At 39.6% G+C, this 27,773-nt stretch overlaps 2 protein-coding genes across 2 annotated transcripts in view; both read left to right on the top strand.

Moving 5' to 3' along the window:
• The first annotated feature begins 615 nt into the window (after positions 1-615).
• LOC125769770 (nyctalopin-like) overlaps positions 616-27,773 on the top strand; it is a 266,449-nt gene continuing 239,291 nt past the window's right edge. Inside the window, exons 1-2 of the mRNA XM_049438623.1 lie at positions 616-861; positions 21,487-21,555. The gene's annotated coding sequence lies outside the window, so the exon portion shown is untranslated. The remainder of the gene's footprint in view (positions 862-21,486; positions 21,556-27,773) is intronic.
• On the top strand, positions 8,774-10,727 carry LOC125769775 (microfibril-associated glycoprotein 4-like). Its single transcript, XM_049438628.1, has one exon. It carries the CDS (start codon positions 8,906-8,908, stop codon positions 9,989-9,991), a length of 1,086 nt encoding a protein of 361 aa, XP_049294585.1. The 5' UTR covers positions 8,774-8,905; the 3' UTR covers positions 9,992-10,727.

The raw sequence follows: 27,773 nt of genomic DNA, 5'->3' as shown, positions 1-27,773 counted from the left end.
ATCGTGGTTAAGCGATGAGATTTTTTTCTCCATCTCGCGCTTACCTAGGCAGGCCATGCGAGTTCGTGCGCACTTGCTCCAACGTTAAAGATCATCGCAGCTTGCCGTACGCTAACGCCGGAGTGTATGCGTGTGACAGTGAGATAAATTTACAATCAAGTGCGTGTACTATGCGTGTACTAAGCATGAACATTATTTGTATTTGTGATTGTGCAGTGCATTTTGACAACCGCGTTAGCTTCGGCTAGTTCATAAAATATTAATAAAATTAATAAAAAATAAAAACTTTCGATACATATTGTGGAAAGTGCACAGAAAAAATGCAAAAGTGTTGGTTATTTTTTGGTGAAAAAAAGTGTTCATTGTGTAGTTGTCCATTGCTCAAAAAGCTTATTGCGTTAATTAGTGTATTGCAAAATGTGATCATTGTTGCGCGGTGTTGCGTTTTAAATGTGGAAAAGGTGTTTTAAATGTTTAAAAGGTGTTGTAAATGTGGAAAAGCGCATTTGAAGTGTGTATGTGCCTTTGAGCACAGAAAAAAAAGAAAGTGTTGGTTGTTTTTTTTTTATGAAAAAAATTTAATGTCTATTTCTAAATGAGCTTATCTCTTATTGCGTGAATCGTGTGTCGCTTATTGGGTAAAAAAATGTGGCCATTGTAGGCAAGTGTGGTGCTTTGAATGTGCCAAAGGACACATTGAAGTAGTGTTTTTGAAAGCAAAAAAAAAATCAAAGAAAATACCAGTTTGTAAAATCAAAGTGGCCACGAAGAGGCAGTTTTGTCTATCGAAGTGAATGCTTGCCTGTGGTTTACGGAAGTAAAGTGTCCTGCGTGCAAATTAGAAGTATATAAAACTGTAAGGTAAGTAAAAAAGTGTGTCTCAAAGCAAATTTCCATATCCTCCATCTCACGGTTCAAGCAGTTTTGTACTGGTAAGGACATTCCCCAAAAACTATTCCGCCTGGGGCCTCCTAGGTTCTTGATCCGCAACGTCCTTTCTAAGGGTTGGGGGGGAGTTTGTTGGGGGAGTAAATATATTGTTTTAATTTTTTTCTTAATTGTCGTAAGGATGTTTTTTTTATTATATTTTTTTATTATAGTTAACTACACAGCCGGATAATATCGATTGCATAAATTTAGGCGATAAACGTTTCATTTTTTTCATTTGTTACTAAGAAGTACAGGTAGTAACCAACTCACTCTATTAAAGCAAACAAATTAAATCACTAAAATAAATATAAAAAAACACATTTTCAAAAGCAAACAAAATCCGTAGGCAAGGACATAATAACAGTAAAACATTGTAATAGTAATCTGGAGGATTTCCAACTGTTTTGGTGTCAATATCGTGCTTAAACATAATCCTGCACAAACAGCTGAAAGCAAGCTCGAAAACAGCATCAACGCTGCAGCTTGTTCAACGAAGAAGAAAAAAAAGGGGAGTCAGGGAAAGTTTTGATTGCGGAACAAGTTTATCGATAAGTATCAACACATGACTGTGATGAAGAAATTCATCGCAGAAAGCAGCTTAACCGAACAAAGACACCATCCAGTCTACAATCTTCTTATCCAACAATAAAACCCGATTGAATGGTGCACTACGGTACACACACGAGACACGACAAAGAAAGGCGCATACGTATCACACAACATCCTAAGCGCCTCCGGGAGATCACCTTCCTTCGGGGCACAACCCGACTCGCCCCCCCGGGGGGTTTTAGTGATTCCATCATACCCGTCCTTGCTGATGCACTTTCGGGTGCATCGTTTGAATCGCTTCTATGCGGCACATCCAAACATCTAGCGCAACTTCAAATGTACTTGTCGAATAAAAAAGCCCCACAAAGCCACAGCCCCCATTATTGCACTATGCGCTTCATCCGTCGGTAGGAAGAAAGTAGAAATAAAAAGGAATTCTAACAGCATTCGGACCACTTGCACACTCACCTTGCCATCGGAGAGAGCTTTTTCACCGTCGAATCCGACTGGTACGACATCATCCATCAACCATGTCCGTTTGCCGGTGGCTTACGGCGAAGGAAAGCTTATGCAGTTTTAGCAATTCCATGCGCCACGTCTACACGTTGCGTCCATTGCAATCATTGTCAACGCAGTGAAGGAAAAAAGGGTGCTCCTTGCTTAGCTATTCAGCCACTTCTTTGCTGGTGTAAATCGTGATCTCATTCAAAGTGCATCAAGTGCACGATCAAGCTGATGGAACCCCGAAAGGCACAAAGCGAGCTAGGACCGCTTTTTTGTTGTTCTTGTTATCATCGGTGTAGCCAGTTTTGTGTCATGCGATACGTGTTTTTGGAGTGTGTAGTGTGGCAAAACAAAAAAAGGTTGCTTCTTACATGTGATGCAGGTCCAACGAAAGAAAAGGAATTTGTCTCAAACTTTTACCCTTGTGCAAATAGTCTTATTTAATTATGGTATTGTTGTGTCCATTTACGTGAAGTTTGTCATTTAAGATGATTGTACGTAGTAATGGACTACAAACAAAAATGTTGGGAATGGAATATCCCCCAGTACTTTTTGTCTTTGATTGCATATAGTCCAAAGTAGCAGAAGTGTTAGTCCACGATCAAGACATCCACACTTTTCGTAAAATAAAATAGTTGCTATAAAAAGGTAATTATTGCACTTGGGATACTTATGGCAAAAATTGTAGTTGAAGATGCTAAGTTTGGAGATATTTTAGAAGTAGAATGACATTTCTAGATCATTCTCAAATGATTCATTACCCACAACTCTAATTAAAAATCTTATAAAAAAAAGATTTTCACAGATGAAAAGTGCACTAGAATACTAGAACAATCAACAAACATCTTATTGTCCATATCAAGTCATAATAAATAATGTATCACAGCTAACAATCGCAAGGTAATGGATCCAACTAAAAGAAAGAGGAACTTAACCGAAAGTACTTTTTTCATACTCAGATACTAGGATATAGTTTAGATGCTAAACTGCATGGCAATAGCTTATCATCCTTCGCTAGACGACTCTCATACATTATTCTCAAAGAGATTTTCTAAAACGTGGTCACCATATTCAGGTTCAAAGTTCGGTTTCTTTGTTCTCTAGCGTGCAAGTATCAATCCATCCAACTGATGAACTGAGCATGAACAAATAAGCTCCGGTTGACCCGTTGCTCCACCGGTAAACGCAAACAGTGACATTGACGATAAATGTCAATAGATGCTAAAAACGGGGTCACATAAAAGCGATTCCTTCTGCGGAGGTTGTAGGTATGTTGGAGGGAAAAAATATTAAAAGTCTCAAACAATCCCAACGGAAACACGTACTCTATCATCCAATGGATACGGGAACGCAAGAACGTAGAACAAACTGCTGCTTCTCGCTCGTACACATGGTTCCCAGATGTCCAAAAAATGTCTCCAAGGATACACAGGTGGCGTGTACTCCCATCGGTGAAGATGTATCAACACACAAAAGGTTGCACTGGCTGAAAAGAAATCAGCTTTGTCCTTCCGTGCAAATAGTGTATTCCCATTCCCCCCGTCCAAAACAACTATCCTGGTCTACTCCCAAGGTTGTGGATGGTGGCGTTGGAGATCATTACCGGTGTTTCTAGCATTGTTCTGTTTGCACTGCTGTATTCTTTTCTTTCTGTTTGTCATCCGAGCTTCTTACTTGTGCAGTTCTACTGCTTGAGTTATTTGAAAGATTTTCTTGTGATTTTTTTCGTCTTCTTCTCGTTCTCTCAACTGAAAGTATGCAATGATCTGTGCTTTTTTGCTTTACCTCTGGATCTGTAGTCTGTCCAAGTGTCTGTAAACCCTGTGACCACTTCATTCTATACCCTGACACCACGTAGATGTTCTACGCTGGAGTTAGAAAAAAGGTTTTCAAAATCCTTCCATTTCGGTGGCTTTCACATTGAGTGACTTGAAGTTGAAACAGTGAAAAACTGTTTTATTTTACGTTATTTACCTTTCGTCCTATATGTTGAGAGTTTGTTGATGCACTCGGTTTACTGGACCACTGCAGTGGAATTGAGTGTGACATGAGATTATTTTCGCTTGATTAAAGTCAGGCCTAAGATCTAAAAAGACTATATAAACACTTTTCGATTTATTGGAAAGATTTCTTGGTAAAATTCCTTTCGTCATATCGTCAATATCAGAATGCGTAACGAATTTTCTAACTTTTGTTTTCGACACCTTCCAATGCAGCAATGCAAATCTCTTTGAAATGAAATTGTTTCTCAAAGTACATTGTCACCATTCTACTAAAGCAATGAAATGTAATGAAAGAAACGGTCACTGTTGTGTGCAGTGAATTTTTAAGTACGTTCACCCTCCAACATCACACATTGTTGCACTCTTTGTGAGTGTGGGAAACAATAGTGACAATATTGAAACGATTGTGCCCCACCTTGGACAACGCATTTTTCTTTCAATAGCGCTCAATATTTGAAGGAAACCAAAAATTGAGGCCCGTTACGGCAATGCATTAGGAATATAAATGAATCACAAGACGAGATTCTTTTGTTTTTATGTTGTAAGGAAGTATTGAGTTTGCTATAAAGCGTTATCTAGCTATAAGTAGTATTCTACTATAAAATATTCTTGAGCTTTCGTACTTTCTTGCGCTCTTTCGCGCACAGTTTCAGGTGCGCTCAGTTGACATACTAAGGTCGAAATATATTCTGGTGTAATTTCTAGTTCTAATTATTCTCCGGGGCGATTATCTCCATTACAATTTGATGTCGTATTCTTTATTCAGTAAGCTAATTTTGACTTCTTTTGATAATTTCCTTTAATGTTATTCCCTTTAATTTTATTCCCTTTAGTGTAGGTGCTATAATATTATTGTTCAGGTCTATGTCTTGCTATAAAGGTTCGCGATAGTGATATTTGCGCATTCAAATTACTGGTTGCGGTTTTCGATACTTTATTGGTTCCCAAAATTCTTTGAATCGTTCAAGTGTCTTGCAAATTTTTAGCATTGCCACGTTATACGAGGGGCTTTAGTATGCGAAGGTTTAGAGGTATAGCAATTTTAATGCTTCGAATGCGTTTGTTTTACTCAGTTTTCATTTCTTTTGCTGTCCAGTCAATCATGGGAAATGCGTTTATTTTGTGTGTGAAATGGGTATTTTCCTGATTTCGTTATATCTTTTAGACACATATGATTACTTTCAATGCATTTCAACTATTTGCCCTTTAATCCATTCGAAGATGTATTATTTCTTGGAGATCGAAAGGGGTGTACTGTAACAACAAAATAATTATCTTTTGTTTTATATCGTACAACTACCCTTCTGTGCCGGTCTGTTCAATGGATGCAAGTAAATTAAATCGTACACATTTCATCAGTACCCCTTGGCGAACGAAACGGAACTCATGCTTCTTAACCGAAGGAATTCCCACCCATACCCGTACCGACTGCTGGTGCGATTGGAATCGGAGCAAATCGGATTAAATTCTTGTCGTGTCCGCAGTATCCAAAAACCGGTTTCGGCAAAGAGCGAGGGTTTGATGACGCTGTAACACTATCCTCTCCATATGGTTGTCCACGTTGAATGGACTGGAGAAACGTTTCGCATCCCTGTCCGAAGTGACAAGCAGCTACGGTGTTTGGCTTTCGGAGTCGATTAAGTGAGTTTTTGGGGGGAAAATAATAGAAATGCTTAAGAGAAAATTATCTTTCCTTTAAGAGCCCTTTTCCAATCGGTGGCAAATACACCCCCCTCCCTTGGGGTGGTGGCTGTCTTCGTTGCGGTCACGGGTGGTGAATAGGGATGCAGGGAGAGTTTTCTTTTCTACCGGTCACCGGTTCATCCCAGAAGTCTTTAGCACATTCAGCCGTTGTGTGGGATTATGGTTTCGGCTGCAGAGAAAGGGAGAAACGTACGGATTGACTTAGCGAAGATACATGCTTGGGCATTAAAACCCCGTTCCCCTTTTTTCTCACACCGTCAAATGGCACACTTGACCCTTTTGGGCTCAAAACCTGAAGGGTGTAATCAGTAGTCAAGCACCGAAAATGGGAAACGGAAATCCTTAATGAAAGGGTTTGCCTTTCCATCCATTCCTCGAAAGCATGGTGCTGTCGTACAATGTGCTGCAAAGGAAGGTGCCGAGACGAGTGGCAAATCCGTTTTCCTACCAAACCTTCTTGCAAGCAGGGGGGTGGGGTACCCTGGAATGATGGCGTCTTAAGCCAACCATAAGCCACCGAATGGAAAGTTTTGCAAAAGGTGTTGGGCACGAAGCAATCATTTAATTTTCTTCCGAAACCACAACAACGGATGCTCTCTTTGTGCAGGCTTTTGGGATGCATGGCGTTTGGTACACACTTTCGGTAAGTAGCATTAGTATGCTTCCGCCGAATCGGCATCATGCTCGTTTTTGTCAGGAAAGAAATGAATAAGTTATGTATGAGTTTTATTTGTTACTTCTTACAAATATGAAGGATTTTCAATTTCAGCATCAAACGAAATGCATTAGCCTCACCGTATGCGAGATAAGCCATGTTTGGGAATGTAATGGCCTCAAAGTATTTTCATAGTAGAACGGAAATCTGTTTCAGTTGGAAACCTTAACAGTTAGCACATGTGAATCATAAAAAAATACATTTACTGACGATAATTGATTTACATCAGTGTACAACTAGAAAGAATCTATTCCGAATCTAAATCAAATTTGTCAAATCGTTCATGATCCTGGTCACGGCACCAATGTGTTTTCATTATTATTTTCAGATAAAGCATTTTTTCGTTTGTACAATATTTACCGATGCAGTTGTTCGTTTTGGCAATGTAGGTTGGAGTCAATCTGCCAGAAAAATATCTTTTTTGTCCCATATTTATTAATAAAAAATAACTAATATTTCGTCTTTGATCCGTTCCTGAAATGATTCGTTTATCAGAGCGTTTTAAGAAAAAAAACATAAACAATATTCCAACAAGAAGTCACATAATTAAAACAAATTTCCAAATAGACTTTGGATTGGGATTTGAAAGATTTTTTTTGAAAGGTATAATACGTCAAAACTTGCATAAACTAAAGCAAGAATGAAGACACATCCAAATCCAATACATCCAGTTTGCTGGATCCGGACATGCTTTTAGAAGCTTTTGCCAGGATTGCAGGTTCGAAGAACTAAAACAAAAAAAAAGAAGAAGGATTAAGATGCATTTCTTCATGAAGTTCCCATGGATGGGAATCGGAAGATTGCCTGGGGCCCGATAAATGTGTTGACAAGCGGCATGTGACATGGCAGACCTGGGATGGGCTTGCTGATGGTCGATACTGGAGCTGCACGGTTGTCTACCGGGATTAGTGACAATCTCCTGGTTCTCTTTTTTGGTCTCTACCGCTACACCCGTAGCGTGTTGGTTGTGAAACCGATTGCGGCCCACACACGCAATCCAAGCCGGAACGAGTCGTCGATATGTGGGACACTGATGGCAACTGATGCTGCCTGTCTGATATCGGCTTGACGCTTATCTTGAGCTTTTGAAGTTCGGTGCACAGCAGAAAGCTGTCTTTTTTTGTTGTTGTTGCCTCTCTTAGGTGCGTACAATATCCTCCAATAGCTTGTCTTTTGATGCCCGTAAAGGGTTTTCTTTGCCGGTGTGTTTTGCTTTTTATTCGATACACAAGCAAGCATCATACGGCACCTTAACGGATGCGTGTAAGTAACGATTCGCTCGATGCATCAGGATGCGCCCACCATGTGAAGCAATGTGAAGGGAATACACCGTAAAGAACCTTCACCAAAAGCGAGATGATCGCTTCCGTTGTTGATGCGATAGAGCACTCGTGGATGGTACCAGCAGCAGTGAACCAAAAAAAAAAAACAACAAGACAACATGTTGCTTCGGGGTATATGAGATAACAAGTCTGGCTGACAAGCTACAACTCCACCAAAAAACCACTGTTGGAGGCTTTAAGAGATTGCATCCTTTCACAAATCTGCCCGAACGGTAACTGGGGCATCTGGTTCCATGGGGGAATGTCGTTTTTTTTGCTTCTTGTTGACAAATCGTTTCAACTTGCATCACAAGATTGAAACACTTTTTACGTTGATTTCTTATCGATGGTTCTTGGTGGTTGTTGGTAATGCAATACATTGAACTGGATTGTCATCGGTAGCTGATGTGAATGTTTGCTAATCTTTCGTACAGTTAGATGTTAGAAAAAGGTCATAATTTTTATAAACAATAAAATTTACTTTTGCAATATATATGCCGTAATGTGTGTGCTATACTGACAGATTGAGAACAACTGGAAAGCTTAGATATTGTAGATGTTAAGTTTATATGCTAGGCTCTTTATTTTCATTTTTTTTTTACAGAAACTTTTAGGTCAGTTATCTTGACCTGTAGTTGGAAGAAAGACTCAAATATAGATAATGAATCAGCTTTCTCTGGAAAGATAGACGACTGACAAGGACTTTGAGAACTCATTGAAAACTTGAGAAAAAATTAAAATCTCAAAAAGACCTACGATACCTAATAGAAGGATAATCAAGACCTTTACGTCATCCATCTAGGTACAAGACTTGCCAAGACGAATTATTCTTCCACTTGAGTAATTGATGTAAACAGTAACTCCTTATCAACAAACATAATTTTTATGTGTCGTGCTCGTCTAATTAACCAACGCTGTTGGTCTAAGGTCAGGGAGTCAGCGATAATCAAGTATGACCTGTAATGATTTATTGCTTGGCAAAACCTTATCATTTGGACATGTTTTTTTTTTGAAAATTGTTTGACTTACAGATACCCACACAAAAAGATGTCGTTTTTACTTGATTGTCTTACTTTGAAGTCCTATAAAAGGGACCTCCATTCATCACCATCAACAGTTCTAGCCGTGTGTGCTTAAGAAAGGTTTAGTTTTGGTTTTCGAATAGTAACAAGCTCATCATGATTAAACGATCATGCAAAAGCTTCGTGTTGGTTGTGTTAACATTACTTTCGGCAACGGTGGTGGTTAGAGGTCGGCAAGAAAACAATTCCCAATCCTGTCCAACGGAATGTGGTTACGATGCGCTGTCAGCTAGGTTGGAATATCTGCAGTACAAGCTGATCGAGATGGATTTCGCACTGAAGGAGGATCGAGAATCAATCGAACAGAAGTTTTCACAACAGACGAACCTTTCGGAGGGGTTGTTGTGGGCATTGCATCAACTGAGTCATCTGCTGAGTCACAATCTTACGGTATTGCAAACTCAGACGGGTAAAATACTTTCGCAACAGACTTCCTGCGCCAGTCACGAACAGATGAGAAAGGAGATCCAACTGATGACACTAAAGGAAGGAACATTTACAGCGAAGAGTCGTCCATCGGCTGAAGTACCAAGCAAAGATTGCCTGTATCATAGGTATAGATCGTGCAAGGAAGTGCCTAGTAAGGAATCTGGAATGTATCTGATACACCCGAATGGTAATAAGGAACCGTTTATAGGTTATTGCGAGCAGACACGATTCGATGGCGGTTGGCTCGTGATACAGCAACACACGAACGAATCATTGAATTTCTATCGCAGCTGGGACGCGTATCGGGATGGTTTTGGAAACATCGGACGAGAGTTCTGGATCGGGTTGGAACGTTTACATCGGTTGACGGCGACATGGCCGTATGAGTTGGTGGTGAAGTTGGAAGACTTTAGTGGAAAGTATCTGTACGCAAAGTATAAGGAGTTTCTGATTGGTAATGAGACGGAACAATACCCCTTGAAGAAGGTCGGCGAATATTCCGGCACGGCAGGTGATTCACTGTCATCTCACCAGTATATGAAGTTTTCGACTTTCGATCGTGATAACGATCAAAGACCGGGCGAAAGCTGTGCCGTCTTGAGTGAAGGTGCCTGGTGGTATAATAATTGCCATTATTCGAATCTGAACGGGCGGCGTATGAACAAGAATGACCTCAAGTCGATGAGTTGGTACCATTATAAAAACAGTTCTGTTGGAATGGCTTACTCGAGAATGATGATAAGAGAACTTTAGGAATTATGTGAGACTAAGCTGTGTATTGTTAAGAAATTCTTCATTCTATTTTCTTCAATTTTGGTTGCTAATAAAACCTAAATTTAAATGATTTGTTCTAAACTTTTAATGCCCTTTATTGAAAGCATGTTTGAGAGTTTTTTTTGAGATAAAATTTGAAGTGCTTGAAGCTATTATAAATTTTTCCAGTCTGGTTGCTGAGCATTAGGAAACTTTCTTCCAATGTCTGCAAATTATTTCGAACAATTAAAACCCGTCATTTGCATGGTTACAAAACTTAGCATAAATCCTCATTATCAGCATGCAAATGGTTCTTGTTGCCCCATTCCATCCCCGACCGCGTGCGTACATTTAATCTCATTTCACTGCAATAAATTTCATCACTTGCTGCTTAACAAGCGCTACCCATCCGATGGGATTACACCAGTCAGATCAGTTGTAAAATTGGACATTTTTCTCACTTCTTGACGCACTCCTGGCTTTAGATCGCTTTTTGTTTTATTCTTGCCAACTACAGCCGATGAATCTTTTTTAGATTTTACAACATCTCAGCCGCACAGAGGCGGCATTCTTGCCGTCCCTCGTCGCTACCAGCTCCATCCATCACTGGTGAAAACATGGCCGATAAAGAAGAAGAAAAATTATGCGAATAAATTCTAGTTGTAGATAAAATTTACGCGCCTTGCTTTTGCGGGCCGGGGATTCCTTCGGGAGGTCGTCCCCCAACCGGTGGTTTGACGGTGGAAAGTATTGTACAGAAACAATTCAAGCTTTTCGCTGGACGCTAAACGGGGAACGGGAGGCTCTGTTAAGTGAGGAAGTTAAAAAGTAGCGTTTTCTGCTGTGAAAGTGTTTTAACATTGGCGCACGAACAGGGAAATCTCCCGTCCAACGGGATTGAAGTGTGAACCCGGAACCCAACGTCCAGTCGGGCAGGATCCCTCTTTATGGCGTAGCGATGATTCTCTTCACGAGCATCAAGATGCTAATCTGGGCGAAAAGTTTTCCGAGCTCTACCTACCAGCAGGACACTAGTAGATCGTTGGCCCTGTGGTGCGTCTTGAGTCACGAATTGATGCACGAACCGGCGGGGGAGGAGTTGTACAATTTTAATTTATCTACTTTCATTCGTTCGTTACCGACGATTTTTAGTGCGCTGCGTTTGTGCCCAGACCCGGCAGCATTCGGTGCGCCGGCTGGGGCTCCACTGTGGTTGTGTCGGTGGTATGGGCGTGAAGCGTGAAGCAAAATGTCCGTTTGTTCATTTGCAGCAAAATTTATTCGCCCGCAGTTAGGTAATGGTTGGCAGTGAAGCTTTGAGTAATAGTGGTATTACAAGTGATAATAACAGAGTTCGCAACAAGGGTAGCAAATGGATTTGCAGATGGGAACGCAGGACGACAAGCAGCTCACGATATGCTGCTAGCGAAAAGATAAAACGGCGCGTATGCATGGGATGAGATGTATGGAAAGCTTAAACGAATTAAATAAAATGTATTTATTAAACCAACTTATATTATAGCTTCACAACATGAAGAGTTTACAAAGCTGTTCGGTCTGTTTGGTCTGATTTGTTTTGGTCATCTTTAACTGAGAATTCGACTAGTTTAGACTAGAATTGCAATAAACTAAATGACGAAGGAAGCTATTATTTAACTCATTCTTGGATCACTCAGTTGAGCACGTCGTGTTGACATGGTCAAAACCCCAATTTGTTTCCAGGAAATTCGATCCAAGGTTCGTCTACATCAATCTCGTCTGTATCACCGGCAGTTTGACCTCTACTTGATCTAGCTAACGCCTCCCTCCTCCTTCTTGGCTTAACGACCTCTAAGGCCACCCAGGTCATTTCTGACTTACTAGACATGTTTTACCATATAGCCGAATAGTCAGTTCTTGCTATGTGGAGACACGGTAGGGATGGGATTTGATACCCGGTTCTGTAATTCTACTTCCACAACGAAACTAATTCACAAATATGTATGTATGCACTTCGGTGCATACGGTGCATATACATCCGCCGCTCAAAAAAGATAATATCGTTGACGTCTTTCGCCAGCATCATCCGAGACTCATGCCCGTAAAGAACTATCGGACGTATTAGTGTGTGATATATTTCGTATTTTGGAGTGTTTTCTGGATGTTAGGAGTTGTTGTACGAAGCCAAAGATCGTACAAAAGTAGCAAAACTGATATTCCACTCTCCAAAAGACTTCTCAAAAAACCTTCAAAACTTCTCAAAAGACTCAAGGTGGACGAGATCAACTGATATTCCACTCCCCAGTTGGGTTCCCATGATCTCGCTCAGAGCCTCCAGCAAGCAAGTACCTCGTCTTCGTTACCTTCATCTTCAATCCATTGGTTAAGGACTCGCTTTGTAGTTACGTTTACATTACTTACGCCTCCATCTTCCATTAGTTGTGTAGATGCCAACTTCACAAGACGTCTTCCAGCGTTCTGTTGAGTACCCAATAGAAGATCTCTTCTATAGCCTTTAGTGAGATTCGAACGGATCAGACAACAGCTTCAACACTCTCATTTCATCAATTTTGGTCCTCAAAAGATGCATTAGCTTTCAAAAAATTCCTTATTGTTGCAAGGTCCGAGGGCATTGAATGCTACTTTGAAATCGGTTCTGGAACTCACGAAATTTCTGGAGAATCTCTCGAAGAATGAAATTTTGATGGTTTATAGTTTTACCTTCGAAAAACTCAGACTTAGAGACTTAGACCTTCCGAAAAAAAACTGCAGCAAGTGCAATTTGTGTGGAACGCACTAAAAGTTTTGAATTTGATGTTCGTCTAGCCAAATCAATTAAAAACCTCAATTGATTGTAGATAGTGTACAATGAGAGAATCGTATCTTCACATCGCAAAACCCATGAAAATATCAAATTTGACTACTTTTTTTTTATTTGAACAATTGTTTTTAACTATCATTTGCTCTGATCTCGATATGCCAGAACTTGTGAAAATAAATAATGGTCGTTCTAGTCTTAATGTTACCCACTGCATTCGTGGTATATGCGAACTATCTTATCTAATGACAGTTCAAACGAGTATCCTGTTATCCCCTCAAACATGCCTGTAATATTATGATTCTAAATTAACAAGTTTGTGCTGCTCATTTTGTCATTCCTGGAAGACAAATCCATTATTTCAAAGCAACAAAAACAAAAAGTTCCAGTAGAAACTATAATGACCCATGTAACACTCAACGAGTAATAGATATTGTAGAGCGATGATCAGCGTGTAATGATTACGGGCGCGTTTGGAAGCTTTCCACCGAACAACGGTAAGTGTTTTCCATGTTTGGAAAAATAACATCCTACCTTTACGAGCGAACTGCCATTTGGCCGTCGCACCAACAAACAATGCAACACAACGTAAACGTAAAACGATCGTGTCTATCGTCCATCGTTAATAATAAAACACTTTGTCTAAATTATGCAAAAAAGGTACATCTTTTGCCGTAGCCAGGAATGGTTGGTTGAATTGACTTGATGTTTTTTTCTTCTCTCTACTTTCTTTTACCATTCAAATTCCTAATCATTTGCCATCGTTTGCTTCACTTAATTTGTTTGCCTAGCCTAGCTCTGTAGGCCTAGCAGAAAGCCACGTGCTCAGTCTTCAATTGCGCATTATTGAGCCCAATTTACGTGGAATTTATTTTTTCCAGCAGCAGTTGAATTGTCCGGAATCAGTTGAAATGTGAGAGATTGAAAGGAAAAACTCCCATGTTTAAGACAGGCTGCCTGCTTCCATGTTAGGGCAGCTGATCTGCTAGTGTTTAGGAGTTGTTGTTTTGTTGTTGTGTAAAATAATTTTTTACGATTATTAGTAAATTTACATATAGATTTCTTTTCGGCTTGCGCTTGCGAACGTACAACTGGAGCGTCAGCTCGGCGCACGCTAACTCTTGTGGACGTGATTGGATGGTAAACGGTAGGCACTCATTACTTGCACGGCAGGCAATGTAAAGGGAAACCTGTAGCAAAAATTACCAAAAACCCATTTCTTTGCTCGCGTTGTGAACCCATTTTCTCATACCCCGTGCCGTTACGCTAAACATCGTTGTTTTTCCTTTATTTTTTGCTTCTTCTAAAGGTACAGCCAGCAGATGTGAAACGAGAATCCGATGCCATCACCGGCAAGAAGCAAAAAGAAAAAAAAAACAGTTTCACGATGGAAAATTCGAAAGCTTCCGTACAGAGCTTTGTGTATCGTGTGTGCATCATACTAGGAAATTGAAGCTAAAAGGTACGGTTTGCCGCGACTCCATCTCCATCTTGGCCATGAAATCGTACAGAAGGTTGTTTGTCGGTGCGTTTGCATAAAATATTTACAACTGAAACAAGGCATTTGGAGGGAGCAAAGCAAAAAAAAGGAAACCTTGGAACGGAACGGCTGATGATGATGATGATGATAAGGATTATGATGATGATCGGTGGTGGTGGTGGTATGTTCATTTCAACCTCGTTTTGTACCATCATGTTTCCGTCCGTTTTACGGTGAAGAAGTATTCAACAGCAAACACAGGACAGCTGCAGTACGATGAAAAATTGTCAACAAATGGCACCAGGAAGATAGAGAGATAGAGAGAGTGAGAGAGAGAGAGAGAGAGAGAGAGAAGAACAGTGAAATATTGCACACTGCAGTTCGCGGTTGCTTAAGCACGGGGTTTCTAAAAGGGATGGAATACATCGATGAGGAGATAGAACTCACCAGAAAAGGGTGGGAACATCACTTCCCCATTCTCAACAGCGTGGTAGGCTTTTATTAAGATAGATTAATTTCAATTTATTGTTCAATCATCCACAACAATTCACAGCCCACTGCCTCAGTAGTCGACCAATCTTTCGCAGGCCGCCGTTGACCAATTTGAAGATATACCACAGTAAGACAACCGGAAGACGCATCCTGACACGGTCCCAGGTCGGTTCTCCTTAAACACGACCGTTAGACAGCTCGGACGACAAAGAGCGAAGCGAATATATCATCAATTATTTACGATAAATTGAGTTGTTTTGTTTTCGACCCAGAAAACCCAACAACCCCTCCCCCCCGTATAATGCCTTTCGGACATGCCGTCTTATCATCGTGATGCTGGGTGCGTTTGAAGGCGTTTGAGCGAAATGCTCTCGCTCTCGCACTTCCCCTAAGCTGTTAAAATTCGGAAGCACGGTTGTTGGGCAAGGTGTTGAAGGGAGGTGCCAGAGAGGGATAATTGAATTTTCTCGTCATTTCATGATTTATGTAGTGAAGCTAAATGTTTCGACTAAATGACTGTCCGCGCGGGTTGCACTGCCAAGGGTCGCCCTCATGACTATCGGTGGTTGGTGTGTCAGTGCGCACAGTTTATCAATTGCGTATAATGTTTTGCGGTTTTCGTGACACCGGACCAATATACGGGGACGCTGGTCATACAGCATTGAGGGAAAGTGATTAACCTAAGGAGAAATTGCACTGGAATTGACAAACCGGATAAACCGTGTTCCGGATGGCTTTAATATGGGGAAAGAGTTGTTTTTTCAAGTGTTCTGGATTTAGCGTATATTGTGGAGTCTTTAAGCTTTACGCGGGTAGCAAAATATTTGAGATTCGCATTTAATTTCACCTACCGTAAAGATATCTCTATCGATTCAAATGGTTCTTTTAGCCTACACGCTCAATTTTCTCCAATATCCTCGTATTGCTGACCATCTGCTTTCTCTTGTTGAACAACGGATAGCTGGACGATGACATATTTCATGCTCAGCTGTTATTTATATTTCTTGGCTACTTTCGACTCTGTAACTCACTCACTGTTGACCACCAAGTCGTTAAAATATGGAGTAGATGAAGCTTTGATACAATGATTCCTCAGCTTTTTGAATGGCGTCACGAATTCTGGAATATACCGAAGACCTGAAGAACTTTCTCGCAGTTTATGATCTCGTGATCTGTTAAAGACTTTAAAATGAATGACAAACATTCTGGAATCTAGTAGATTTCAAGGACCTTGGACCTCACGCCGTTTTGGAGAAGTTTAGTTTCATATGACGCAGTTTTTAACAGGAGATGGCATCTTCCAGGCTCACCTTACGGATATGAAGCTTGTCAGGGAGTCACAGTGCTCCGAGTGTCCGGATATACTAGAGACACTGACGCTCGTGTTCTTCGAGTGTCCGCGTTTCATGGCTGCTCGCAGTGGCATATGTGAACAGGTGAATGCAGAGGTGATCACCGTCCTGATGCTTTTCAACCGTGAAAACTTGCCCAATACTGCAGAGGCAGTCAGGACCATAATGGTTCATCTGCTGTAATTACGTCTTCGCGTCGAAGGAGAAGGTACTGAGGCTGGTCTAGGCCATCACCAGTAAATCCCTTGGAGAATTCCTACAGTAGCCGGAGTCTCATTAGCTCAGAACAGCAAACAATTATGATCGTAAACTCTACGCCAGACACTTAGCCGGTAAGAATCCGGCAGTACCAAAGGGGGTGGCCCCGTTGTCTATCAACTTAATATTAGTTCTCCATGAAAGGTTTCCATCACGGATAAAAAAGGACATTGGACACTTCTGATATCATAATTCAGATACTCTGATCAAACTGATGAATCTTTACAGTTCATTTGGGAATAATGTCGACTTTAGAAGACAGTTAGTTTATTTCGCATATGACACATATCTTCTATGTCTAAGAAGTCCTTAGACATCTTCCAAGGCAGAAACACTCTCTGCATGTTTACAATTGCGAGAATCGTATATCTCTTTTTCCTTTCCTTTTTCGTTAGATATTAATTTCTAATTTCTTTATAAACTTAACTCTCTATTTCATTACTACTCCTCCATTGCCTCTCCTCTTTTTCCTCAGACTATCCTCTATGTTTCGGAATTCCTATTCCTGAGCCGCGTTGCAAAATTTCCCAACAACTGGTCAAGTGTTCAGCATTAAGCACATATAAAATTATGCGAACATTACAGCTCATTAACTGTTTGCCATTCATTATTAAAGGCTGCAAACAATAAATAGAAGCTGTGAACGTGCATTGCATGATTATGGTTTTATCCAATATTCCGGTGTTGCATTTATGAGAGGCCTTTTTGGAGAGCCATTTTTTTGTTTGGAACTTCATTCGAAACAATAGACAATATTTTTTGTTAAATGACAATTAATTTGTGTCGTTAGCCTCATTTTGTTCAGCATTATATCAGGCGTCCGGATTGGTCGTGCAGCAGATGTGGTGCGAGGAATGGATAATTTATCGCATCCCTGTAGCAGGAAGTAGCACACGTGGAAGTTCATTTTAAAGCTACTAATTATTTCACTGTACCGATTTTAGACGAGCGCATGAGATGGACTAGCTCTACCTAAAAAAAAAAGCTGAACCACAAAAAAGAGGCGAGAGAAAATAAATGAAACAAAACCGGGAATTGGATTTTTTTCCATTCGCGCGCGAACCGGAAGTGCAGTGTGTGTGTGAGTGCGACCGTCAGGCAGGCTGCACCAATTGCCGGTGCTAATTATTCCGGAATGACAGCACGTAAGCAGGTAATAAAAAGCCATAAAACAATTTTCCTCGCTAAAAATGATATAGTGAAATGAGCCATCGACGATACTGACAGTAATTTTCGCTCTTCCCCTCCTTTTTTTGGGCTTTTGCAGATGCTTAATAAGGATAAAAGGCGGAAGTTGCCAGGCGGGGGTTTTTTTTTTGGTGCACCGAGCCTGATGCACCTGCTGCATATGCCCGCGTTTCCCTGGTTTTTTTCCTTCCATCCTTTCCGTGAAGTAATAATCCAAGCTTTTGGTGTCGCATTTGATACAAACAACTGAACACAGCAAACATAAGCATCGTACAGGCGCGGCAGTAGTGGCATCAGCAGGAAAAACGTGCACCACGCTACCGCATGCCGCACTATGCGTTACCGATGGGCTCACGTGTGCGGGAGCATAAATTAAAAATAACAATAGCTTGTGTGCAGAATTCTGGGATAAACTCGCTCACGTTTTTTTTTGTTTCTGTCCGCTCCGTTTCGCAGTTGTTATTGCTGCCCGTCTTTCACTCACTTTTCCATTCGCCTATCGTACCCATCATTGACTCATTTACTCATTTTCACCCTGTTTATTTATTTACGCTTATCCGGGACGCTCCGTTCTGTTCGCGTTGACAGGATGATCGTTGCGCTGAGTCGTGATGTTTCGAACGCAGTGTGGAACTGGGTGAGGTGAAAGGAGGAGAGGGAGGGTTTTATAGCGGGAAGGATGGATGGTGTCGCTGACAGGATATTGGGAGCTTCTGGTACCGGGGTACCAGGATATTATTGTCGACCATCCGTTGACGGCAAAATGTTGGCTTTCGGTCGTCATAAGTCGTCATGAATCCCGGTTTCAGGATGGGTTGTAGCGCGTAAGGAACGGGAGGACAGCTGTTGGATTCGTTTTTATGTCTGTGTTTTTCCTGTTTTCATTGTACCATCCCTGTTGCCTAGCCGAGAGTTGGCTTTCGACCACAAATCTTGCTGTTTGAATGTTGGATTGAAACACGGACGGAGCACACGTGCACGAACATGCAATCCGAAAGGATTCTTTTAAATGTGTTGATCCCTTGTTTTTTTGTTTTATTTTTGTTTTGTTTGGTATTTTGCTTTGGAAACGCCATTTGTGGTGATACTCCATTTTTGGGGGTACGATTTTGCAGCCGAATGATTTATTGTATAAATACTCGTATCAAGCTTTTCGGTGGAACAATGGATAAGTTCAGGTTTTGTTTGATGTTCCATCGACCACCATCGAGCGGATTGTTTTTAAAGAGACCATTTTGTAGTGTTCACATGTGCTTGTGTTTCTTGTTTTACTTGTTTTGTTTTGTGCATGGTTTTAATGTGCCATTTCTTTTATTGCTGTAAATTTCATTTACATTATTGATCAGCTTTATTTTATTTTGTTAAAATTGTGTTTCAAAATGTGGTTTTCTGTTTTTTGTGTATTTTTCATTTTTTATCATTTTTAGTTTGACTTTTTTTGTGTTGTTTGTTTTCGTTCGAATTGTATTTCTAAGCTGGTTCTTTTAGATATTGATTTGTTGTATTATTTTTACTTTTTATCATTTCCCAATGTTATTTTAGTGCTTAAATAAATTATTTCTCTTATGTTTGCATTTTTTAAAATATTGAGTATTTATAATTTTGAATGTTTTAAAATGCTTTATTTTTTTATGTTCAATTATGTACCAATTTCTGTTTGTGCTTTTTGCTCTTGGTGATGTTTTGCTTGATGATGTTTTTTCTCTCTTTTATTTGTTTTGTTTTGAGCATTGTTATTTGATTATGCATTTTTCTACAACGTGTGTAGCTTGTTTTTTACCCCGTGCTATGTTTTACTATCTCTCATGTGTGATTTTTAAACGAGTTTGCTTATAGGAATTTATTTTGTTGAATTGTTTATACAATTTGTTGTCTCGAAATTATATCACTTTTGCACTTTGTTTTTGTTCATTGTATAAAAAAATACTAAAGATACCAGGCAGCATTTGACGACCGTTTTAATCTTGTTTGGAAGCTTGTTTGTTTTTCCTGTTTATCAATTAATAAGTCCAAAAAGAAATATGTGTGCAAGCATTTTCGTGTGTATGAACAGTTTTGCTTTTGTGTGATTTTGTGCATTTCGATTGTGCAATAAAAATCAATCACAATCCTTTGCAAACATTCGGTTGGACAAATTGTGACGAATTGCACGTACACGCACAAACGCACAAGACAAATAAAGTCGCAATCAACTGAAACCAGGGGTAGGGAATGTGAAGAGTGTGAACCAGACTGTTGGTCAAATAATTCGTTCGTTTAGTTCGATCGGTTCGAAATTGGATCATATTTCAATCGGTCGCTCATCGTTCCTGTGAGTGAAGCACTTGATCGTGGGCGATTTATTTCCCACTCCACCGTGGAAGATTCTGATTGGCCCCCATTTCTGGTAAGGGTCGACAGCGCGGAAAAGAGGGCTTCATTTAATTCATTTATAGCCAATGTATTTGAGCGATTGGCACTCATTAAAACTTTAATTGGAATGGGGCGGTTCAATAAATCAATTATTGAAGTATCATTAAATATCATATTTATCAAATATTTGGTCGCTCCTGTTGCTCGCAACTTGGGAGATTATGTGGTTTGGATTGGTCAACGCCGTGAAACCAACATTCTCGCGAGAGTTATTTATGCTTAAATAAATGTATGATTGATGAGTTATATTTTTTTCTTGAAAATGAAAGGCGCTTATGGGATGGAAATAATTGTACTCCAACTGGGATGGTTATTGAAACCATTTTTACTTGCCATGGGATGCCAATTTTACGCTTTATAAATGAGTCAAGAGACATTCGAAGCAATTGTTTAATTGGAAAAAAGTAATTTATTGTTTTATTCATTTGAATTTAATATTTATTAATATGTGATACTTTTTTAATTTTTTTTGGCTTCTTTTGGCGTTAGGATTTTACATTGACAAATGAATTATGATATTATAACTTAACATTTTCAAAGGAGTTCTGGAAATATTTATTTTTTTATTTTTTGAAGTGCAATGAGCTAAAATATTCCTTAAAAAAGTTAAAGGTTTTCAAGCTTGTGCAAGAAATTAAATCAATTTATTAAACAGAAAAATTTAATTATGATTTATGGCATAATTCCAAATGTCCAGCATGTGAGAAGACTTGAGGATCCGTATCCAGATGATCCGTATTTGCCCAACTGATTAGTTCTTCAATATTTTTGTTAATTAGAGAATCGTTGTTTGTGGAAATGGAAATATTAATGTTGGATGAATTTGATTCAGATTCATCAGTCTGACCGTATCTTTGAACTGAATGGATGACTCTGAATCTCTATTCTGAAGATTGATGGATCCTCATTGAGTCTTCCACCGCATCCTTTGATCAGTACTGTTAATAAAGCGAATTGCAGCGAATCATTAAGGACTCATGAATCTTTGAGATTTCATTTGAATTTATGAAAATTGCTTAATATTTTGGTAGTAGGTTTATGATTTGAATGACTCTTCGTTGAAATTTCACATGAACGACTCTTTTAAAAAGATTCAATGAACATAATATTAATAAATATATATAAAATGTACTTCTGTGTTTGTGAGTTGTATGAGAATAGTTATTGAGTTATTCCAAGAAGACAAACATTGAGTAGACTCTGACAAGCTGCATTAATCTATGAAGATTTATAAACCTCTGAAGAGTCACGATTCTCGCAAGACTCACAAGACTCTCAAAGTTAATGAATGTTCCAACATTTGTGAATTTTGATATCAGTAATTATTAGGAATTCGGCTATCTTCCATAATTGATAGAACTATATTTTTTCAGCAATTTTTGAGCTTTGAAAGATTTCTTTAAATGTTACTGATTCTTCAACGATTCATTAACGATCATAACCGAGACTGAGGATCAATACTATGTTAAAATTTTCGTTCGAATTAATGAATTTTTATTATATCCATCTATTGCAGCTTCCAGTACCTTGAGATCCCCGAGATTCGCCTGGATTCCCAACACGGATTATAAAATCGGACAACTCGGTGAGTTTATTGTACAAAATTTATACAAATAAGTAAATTAGGCCCTCACATTGTTGTCTACTTCGGTCTAGTAAATTTGTTTTATATTTATGTATTACCGTTTAAGTATAATGTAATGTTGACAAAACGTCGGGAAAATCACTGAAAATTTGCTGTTCAAGTGGTGCTTACCACAAGGAAAAATATTATTTCATGTTTCATAGACAATAGACGATACAAACCGCAAAAAAAAGAAAACAAATATAACCGTATAAAAAATTAATGAATATCGGGAAGCTTCAACTGCATTACACAAACGCTTTAAATTCCTAACCCGCGCGGGTCAAATTTAAACACTCTCCCAGAAGCGCACAACCCATCCTTCGACTCGGCTAGGGTTAGTTATCGGTTAGTGCGGTTGAAGATTATGTGTGTTACCACGCGGTGCACTTTCAGCTTTATGATATTTGCTCGCACACATGCGGGTGCACGTAACACATCATCCCGGCCCGAAAGTTTACGCAAACTGCGAAGGAATGGGCCTCACAGTTTGTTGCGCCAAGGTTATGCGTGAGCACCAACTGCCGCGGTACCATACTGGTGTTGTTAATTCGACCGAAAGTTTGCGGTCACGCTACATGGGAAGCATACCGTGGCCCACGCATCTGATCGGGTGAGCCATGGAACGATGGACATGGTTTTACAATTTATGCTACGGTACGTGCACACAACTTATTGGACAGTTGCCAACGATGGGTTTGTCGAAAGTGGAAGTCACACCGGCTGGGCTGGAGATAGATACGATGAGCGGTGATAATAATTTGCAATAAAAAGAATGTCCGTACGATCGGTATCACGCCATCATTTGGCACCGGGCAAGCGACAATGGCTGTTAGCGAGATTTCCAACCGAATCGAACCCCGTGTCGCAGTTATCGCTGGGTACACTATCAAGCGATGACAGTATCGGTGTGCGGGAATCGTGTCAGTTCAGTGATTTTGGAATGTTAATAATGTCACCAATTGGAAAATAATTACAATTATTGGCACCGGGGCACACTTGGGTTGTGCACTTCCGGGAAGTCCAACAGGGAATCGAGATAATATGCGGTGGTTTTGGTACTTGTGCCGAGGCATAATCCATCCCTGGAGCTAATTCAAATTTATGTGTCGTACTGCTTGTTGCTGCAACTGAAGGGATAAAGCCTGACCCCGGGAAACGTTCGATATGGCACTGATATATTAATGAATTATCGTGGGAGTAGTTTGTGGAAATGAAAGCAGCCAAATCGATTCTCTGATTCGCTAGATTGAGGTTGAGTGACGGCTAGTAGTGGGTGATTCTCATCCAGATTCCTAAAGCTTCAAGGAATCCCTTAATTGTATAAATATTGGGAAATTTTATAGTATTCGTAAGTTTTTTGATAACTAAAATCAAGAAATTGGAGATGGGAAAACCGGGAAGATTCCGAACTAAAAGTTTCCGAGTCGAATCTGAATGAACAGCTCCGTAGCAGGCGAAAAAAATTAATTATTCTTAATTTCAGATTATGGTTTTAAAACGAAGTCGAGCCTATAGTTAGAAATCGGCTCCGGAGCCTGTAATTCGAGTTTGAGTTCGGACTGAAGTTCGGGGCCGGTTTCTGATACTTGGGTGAACTCCGAAGCGCACATCACTATAATAAATGTTCAGAGATTAGTGAATTTATAAATGTTAATCAATGAAAAGTAATTTAATTTTTGAAATTTTCCTTTACTACCGAAAAACGGTATTAAATAAAATATTAACAACATAAGGGTATATTATCTAGTTACATGCTACAACAGGTTGAGATCGTAATATGTAATTAGAGATGGAGGTGCCTGGTACTTCACTTAAGTACCCAACTTCACTTAAGTTCACTGAAGTAAATTAGTGGTTGTTATCTGATTTTTTAGCAAACACTGACCTATATTATCCGAGTAAATAAAATATTTGTAACATAACAGCGTATTACATCGTTATGTGCTACACCACGTCAAGATCGCAATGTGTAATTAGCGATGGAGGTGCCTGGTACTTCACTTAAAAGAGGTTGTTATTTCAATTTTTGTAACAAGCAGTGACCTACATGATGTAAGTAAATACAATATGTGCAACATATTCGCATATTACCTTGTTATGTGCTACAACAGGTAGAGATCTTAATATGTAATTAGTGATGGAGGTGCCTGGCACTTTACTTTAAGTTCACTTAAGTAAATTAGTGATTGTTACCTAATTGTTTAGCAAACACTGACCTATATTGTGGGAATAAATAAAATATTTGCAACATAAAAGCATATTACTTCGTTCTATGCTACAACAGGTCGAGATCGTAATGTATAATTAGTGATGGAGGTGCCTGGTACTTCACTTAAGAGTAGTTGCCAAACCATCCGCTATAATGACGCTAGATTGATGGGAATTGGTTTACCTTATTAGGCCACCGTACAACAAGCCCGTAATGGCACAGCTGTGCTAGTGTATATTTTAAATTGTATGAATTATTCAGTACCGCTTGACAGAAAAAGCGCGTTTGTGCGTATTTGAGCAAAAGCGCGAGCATCAAATGAAATTTATAGTGGCACCAAAATGAGGCTATGCATAATTTAACATGCCAATTGGAATAGATAATGGATAATCAAAATGCACCCGAGAAAAAGGGAGGGTCACATGAGTGTACCCCGTTTGGTTTTGTCCACAGATCCACTTAATGGTGTGTCGAGGCCCTGCATTTTTGCACCCGGCTGAAGGGCCAGTTTTATTTTGGTACCGAAGCCTACTTAATCCGCTTCTAGCTATCGGGCAGGCCTGCTGTAACCGACAGGTCTGCTGATGAGCACCGGTCCACCAGTGGTCGAATAGGATAAAAAGGCCATCATCTGTGTGGGCAGAACAACAAATAAAACCAATTAATGCCACGGCAGATTATGGCACTTATTGGCACTTGTATCTGTAGTGTCGTACACGACAATTCGATCAACCCACCATCAGAAAGTGGAGTGTTTTGCCGGTGATCCTCTTTTAATTTTTGAAAAACAAATGGACAGCTGCGGCAAATGTGTTTGCACTTTCGCGAAATAAAGCAAAAAAAAACAGTGATGTACCACTGCACCAGTGTGGTAACGTATCGCGATCGACGAAAGCGTGAAGCTTAAATTTATTGCATCATTTATCAAGCCATAGCCCGTGCGCTAGAGGGCGTAACGGTTCGCCCGAGTAAGATGCGTTTCCCGATGCAAAACGCCATTTCCTGGCACCGTTTTGGGAATTGTGGGCCGCATAATCAGGCAGCTCGATGGACCGATACCAGTCGATAATCGAATTTGTTTGTCACTTTCCATTTCCATCTACCTCGTTGCCTCTCATTTCGCGCCTTTTTAGCATGGTGGAGGCGCATGGTTTCTCATGGGATGGTGAATATACAATAAAAGAAGACTGATGTAGCTTCATTATCGCAGAAATGTGGTGTGGTGTGGGTAAACCGGTACACCGGACAGGACGTGATTGAACCACAAATTTATCGGTTTTTATATTTGAGCCGATGGGCAATGTGGATACGAATGCATTTCAATACTGCTGAGTAAATGGTCGGGGGTTTTTTGCGGGTTGTGGTTGTTGGATATGAATGATCTAGGGGGAATAATTTTCAATTCAAACATTAAATAGCGCTTACGATTGCCCTTTATCTAGGGAAGATACGTGCAAAGTATTGCTTATTGCATAAATACTTTCACAATATGATGCCGTCATGCAAAGTCTTATTAATTATAAATTCAAATTTAGAGTGAAATGATAATCAAGGAACAAAATTCTGCTCTAATGGTTATATATTTACGAACATCTGCAGTAATAAATACTTCTTTTCAATTTCCATGAATGGGTCAATAAAAGTCCATTTTACCTTACCGCAAAATGCAAAATCGCTCCGGTTAAGTACGACAAAACGCGGGAGATGCGCATAATTCAACATGATGGAAATTGTGCCTACCGTGCACTGTAATTAGCACGCAGACATACGGCAGTGAATACTATCCCTTGTCTGCTTGCGTATCATAAACTCGGATCTCTCGTTACCTGTTTCGGTCCTCCCCAAAACCAGGGACAATCCCCGTTCGAATGGTGAGTTGTGAAGGGACACGACAAAAAAATAGAACCAAAAACCCCTCCAGCGAATGGATAACTCATCTCCATCGTCAGGACATTTGCGGAATCGTACGCAGTGTTGAAAAATATCATTTGCACATACCACAAAACAAGCTTGATTACAATGTCGTCCGGTGAAGAGAGTTAAATCATTCGAGGGCACCCTTAAATATCCCTTTGTGAAGGGAGATAAAGGCGAAAATGTAAAAACAAAAGAACGACAACTACGGGGTATAAAATGCCTACAGGCATATATGTGGTAAGTGGAACCTGCGGGAGGAAACATTGGCAAAAAAACAAATCTCATCCCACACTGCACACTGGGACACTGGGCGGACAAGAGAATCAGAAATCGAAGTAAAATTTTTTGCATTATATGAAAGCTTAAACTTATCTAAAATTTTAATTATTTTCTTTTAAAATAAATAAGATGTTAGCTGCTAAACAAAAAGAAAATAAAATGGTAGAAAAAAATTCACGATTAATTGGGTGTGAGACGAGAAATCCGTGAACCTAGTGCGACGTTTCGTATTTTAACCGTTTTATTCAGTTATTCAGTTTTCAATTTTTAAGTTCATTATCCTAATCGTACAAGTTCATTAACTATACCATAGAAAATGTCTCCAAGTAACTTATTTTTTTCCTTTTCTTATTAAACTTATTAAAAAAGTTTTCTTATAAATAATAAAATAAAGTTTAATTTTTGATGAGCTATTTTTCTACTCAATTTTAGATATGAACCTTTTCGATATGAATCAAAAGCACTTAAGAAGCTAAAAGCTAAATTATATGTAACGAGTTAAAAAAGTTCTCAACATCTTGTCAAAGGATCATAACACTTTAGGTTTTTAAGAGAAGATTTTAAACATTCAAATTCTTTACTATTTTACCCAGGTAAAAAAGAATAACTTTACAATTTTAAGCTAATAAATTAGTTATAATTATAAAAAGTTATACTTATAATAAACTTATAATATCCTTATATTGTGAAATTTGTTTTCGGTAGATTTTGCTGTGCGCTTATATTAAAAATTCTAAAATATTGCACACAAAAAAACCTAATTTTGTCCTGCACTATCCCACCGTGCACCACGGTTTAAGGTTAGAATGGACAATGAATCATTGCCGGGTTCGGTGCTGCTGATGCTGGAGTATGAGTAGTTTTAATTTTATGAACCAAAAGCGTAATTTACGATGTCAAACTCCATTCTAAATGGGTTGTTTTGCTGTTGTGCTGGGTGAGAAACATGTGATCAGCAATAACATATGATGTGGTGGGGGTGTAAAAGTGGCGTTTGTTGGAAAATTAAACATTTTTCATCTGCCGAAGAACGCTCAAACACTCCCTTGTTTTTTTTAGGTGCGCCGGTATGAACGGAAAAATGTAGCAAGTGGTCAGTTAAGTCCTGTTCGGTGAATGTTTGATTGTACGTCTAAAGCGGTAGATTAAATTGCACAATGATGCTTTTGTGTTAAAGATGTGGCGTAATAAGCGGAAACTACACAGGAACATGGTAGAAATCAATGCTCATCCCAATGCAGGAAGCAAACGATAAAGCAGACACCCCCCGGAGGGGGGTGAGTCATTTTATTTTAAACTGCCCGAATGGTATATCCGTATGGATCTTTTGTCTGTTTTCGATAATGCAGAGGACAAAAGGGTCGCACCGGTGTGGGATCGGTGCCAAAGTGAAGACTTCCGTCGTCATTTAGAAAAGTCATTACCATATTTCATTATGTATGATTATTTTGTTCTTCCCTGTTCGCAAATAAATTGTAATTTAACGGATGGTGAAAATCAACACTTGGTTGCCCGGGTGCGGTTTACCCGTCCTACGGATTGGTTTTGTCGAGGTGTGCGGTCAGTTTGGTTGGTTTCGTTGTTTGGCAACACACAGGCAGTAAGGGATGAATATTGCATCGGTCGTCGTCAAACAACAAAAAAACGAAGCGAAATATTATGATGCCTATATCGTTGATGCTGCACATTCCTGCTGGTTGGGCCACCACAATGAGAAGCCTTTGTGCGGTACAGTAGTGTAGTGACTTGAACGCTTTTGCGGTAGTTTTTG

Source organism: Anopheles funestus, chromosome 3RL (genome assembly GCF_943734845.2).
Source record: "Anopheles funestus chromosome 3RL, idAnoFuneDA-416_04, whole genome shotgun sequence".
NCBI lineage: Eukaryota > Metazoa > Arthropoda > Insecta > Diptera > Culicidae > Anopheles > Anopheles funestus.
The sequence above is the reverse complement of the archived record's forward strand: the minus strand, read 5'-3'. Positions and strand labels throughout refer to the sequence as shown.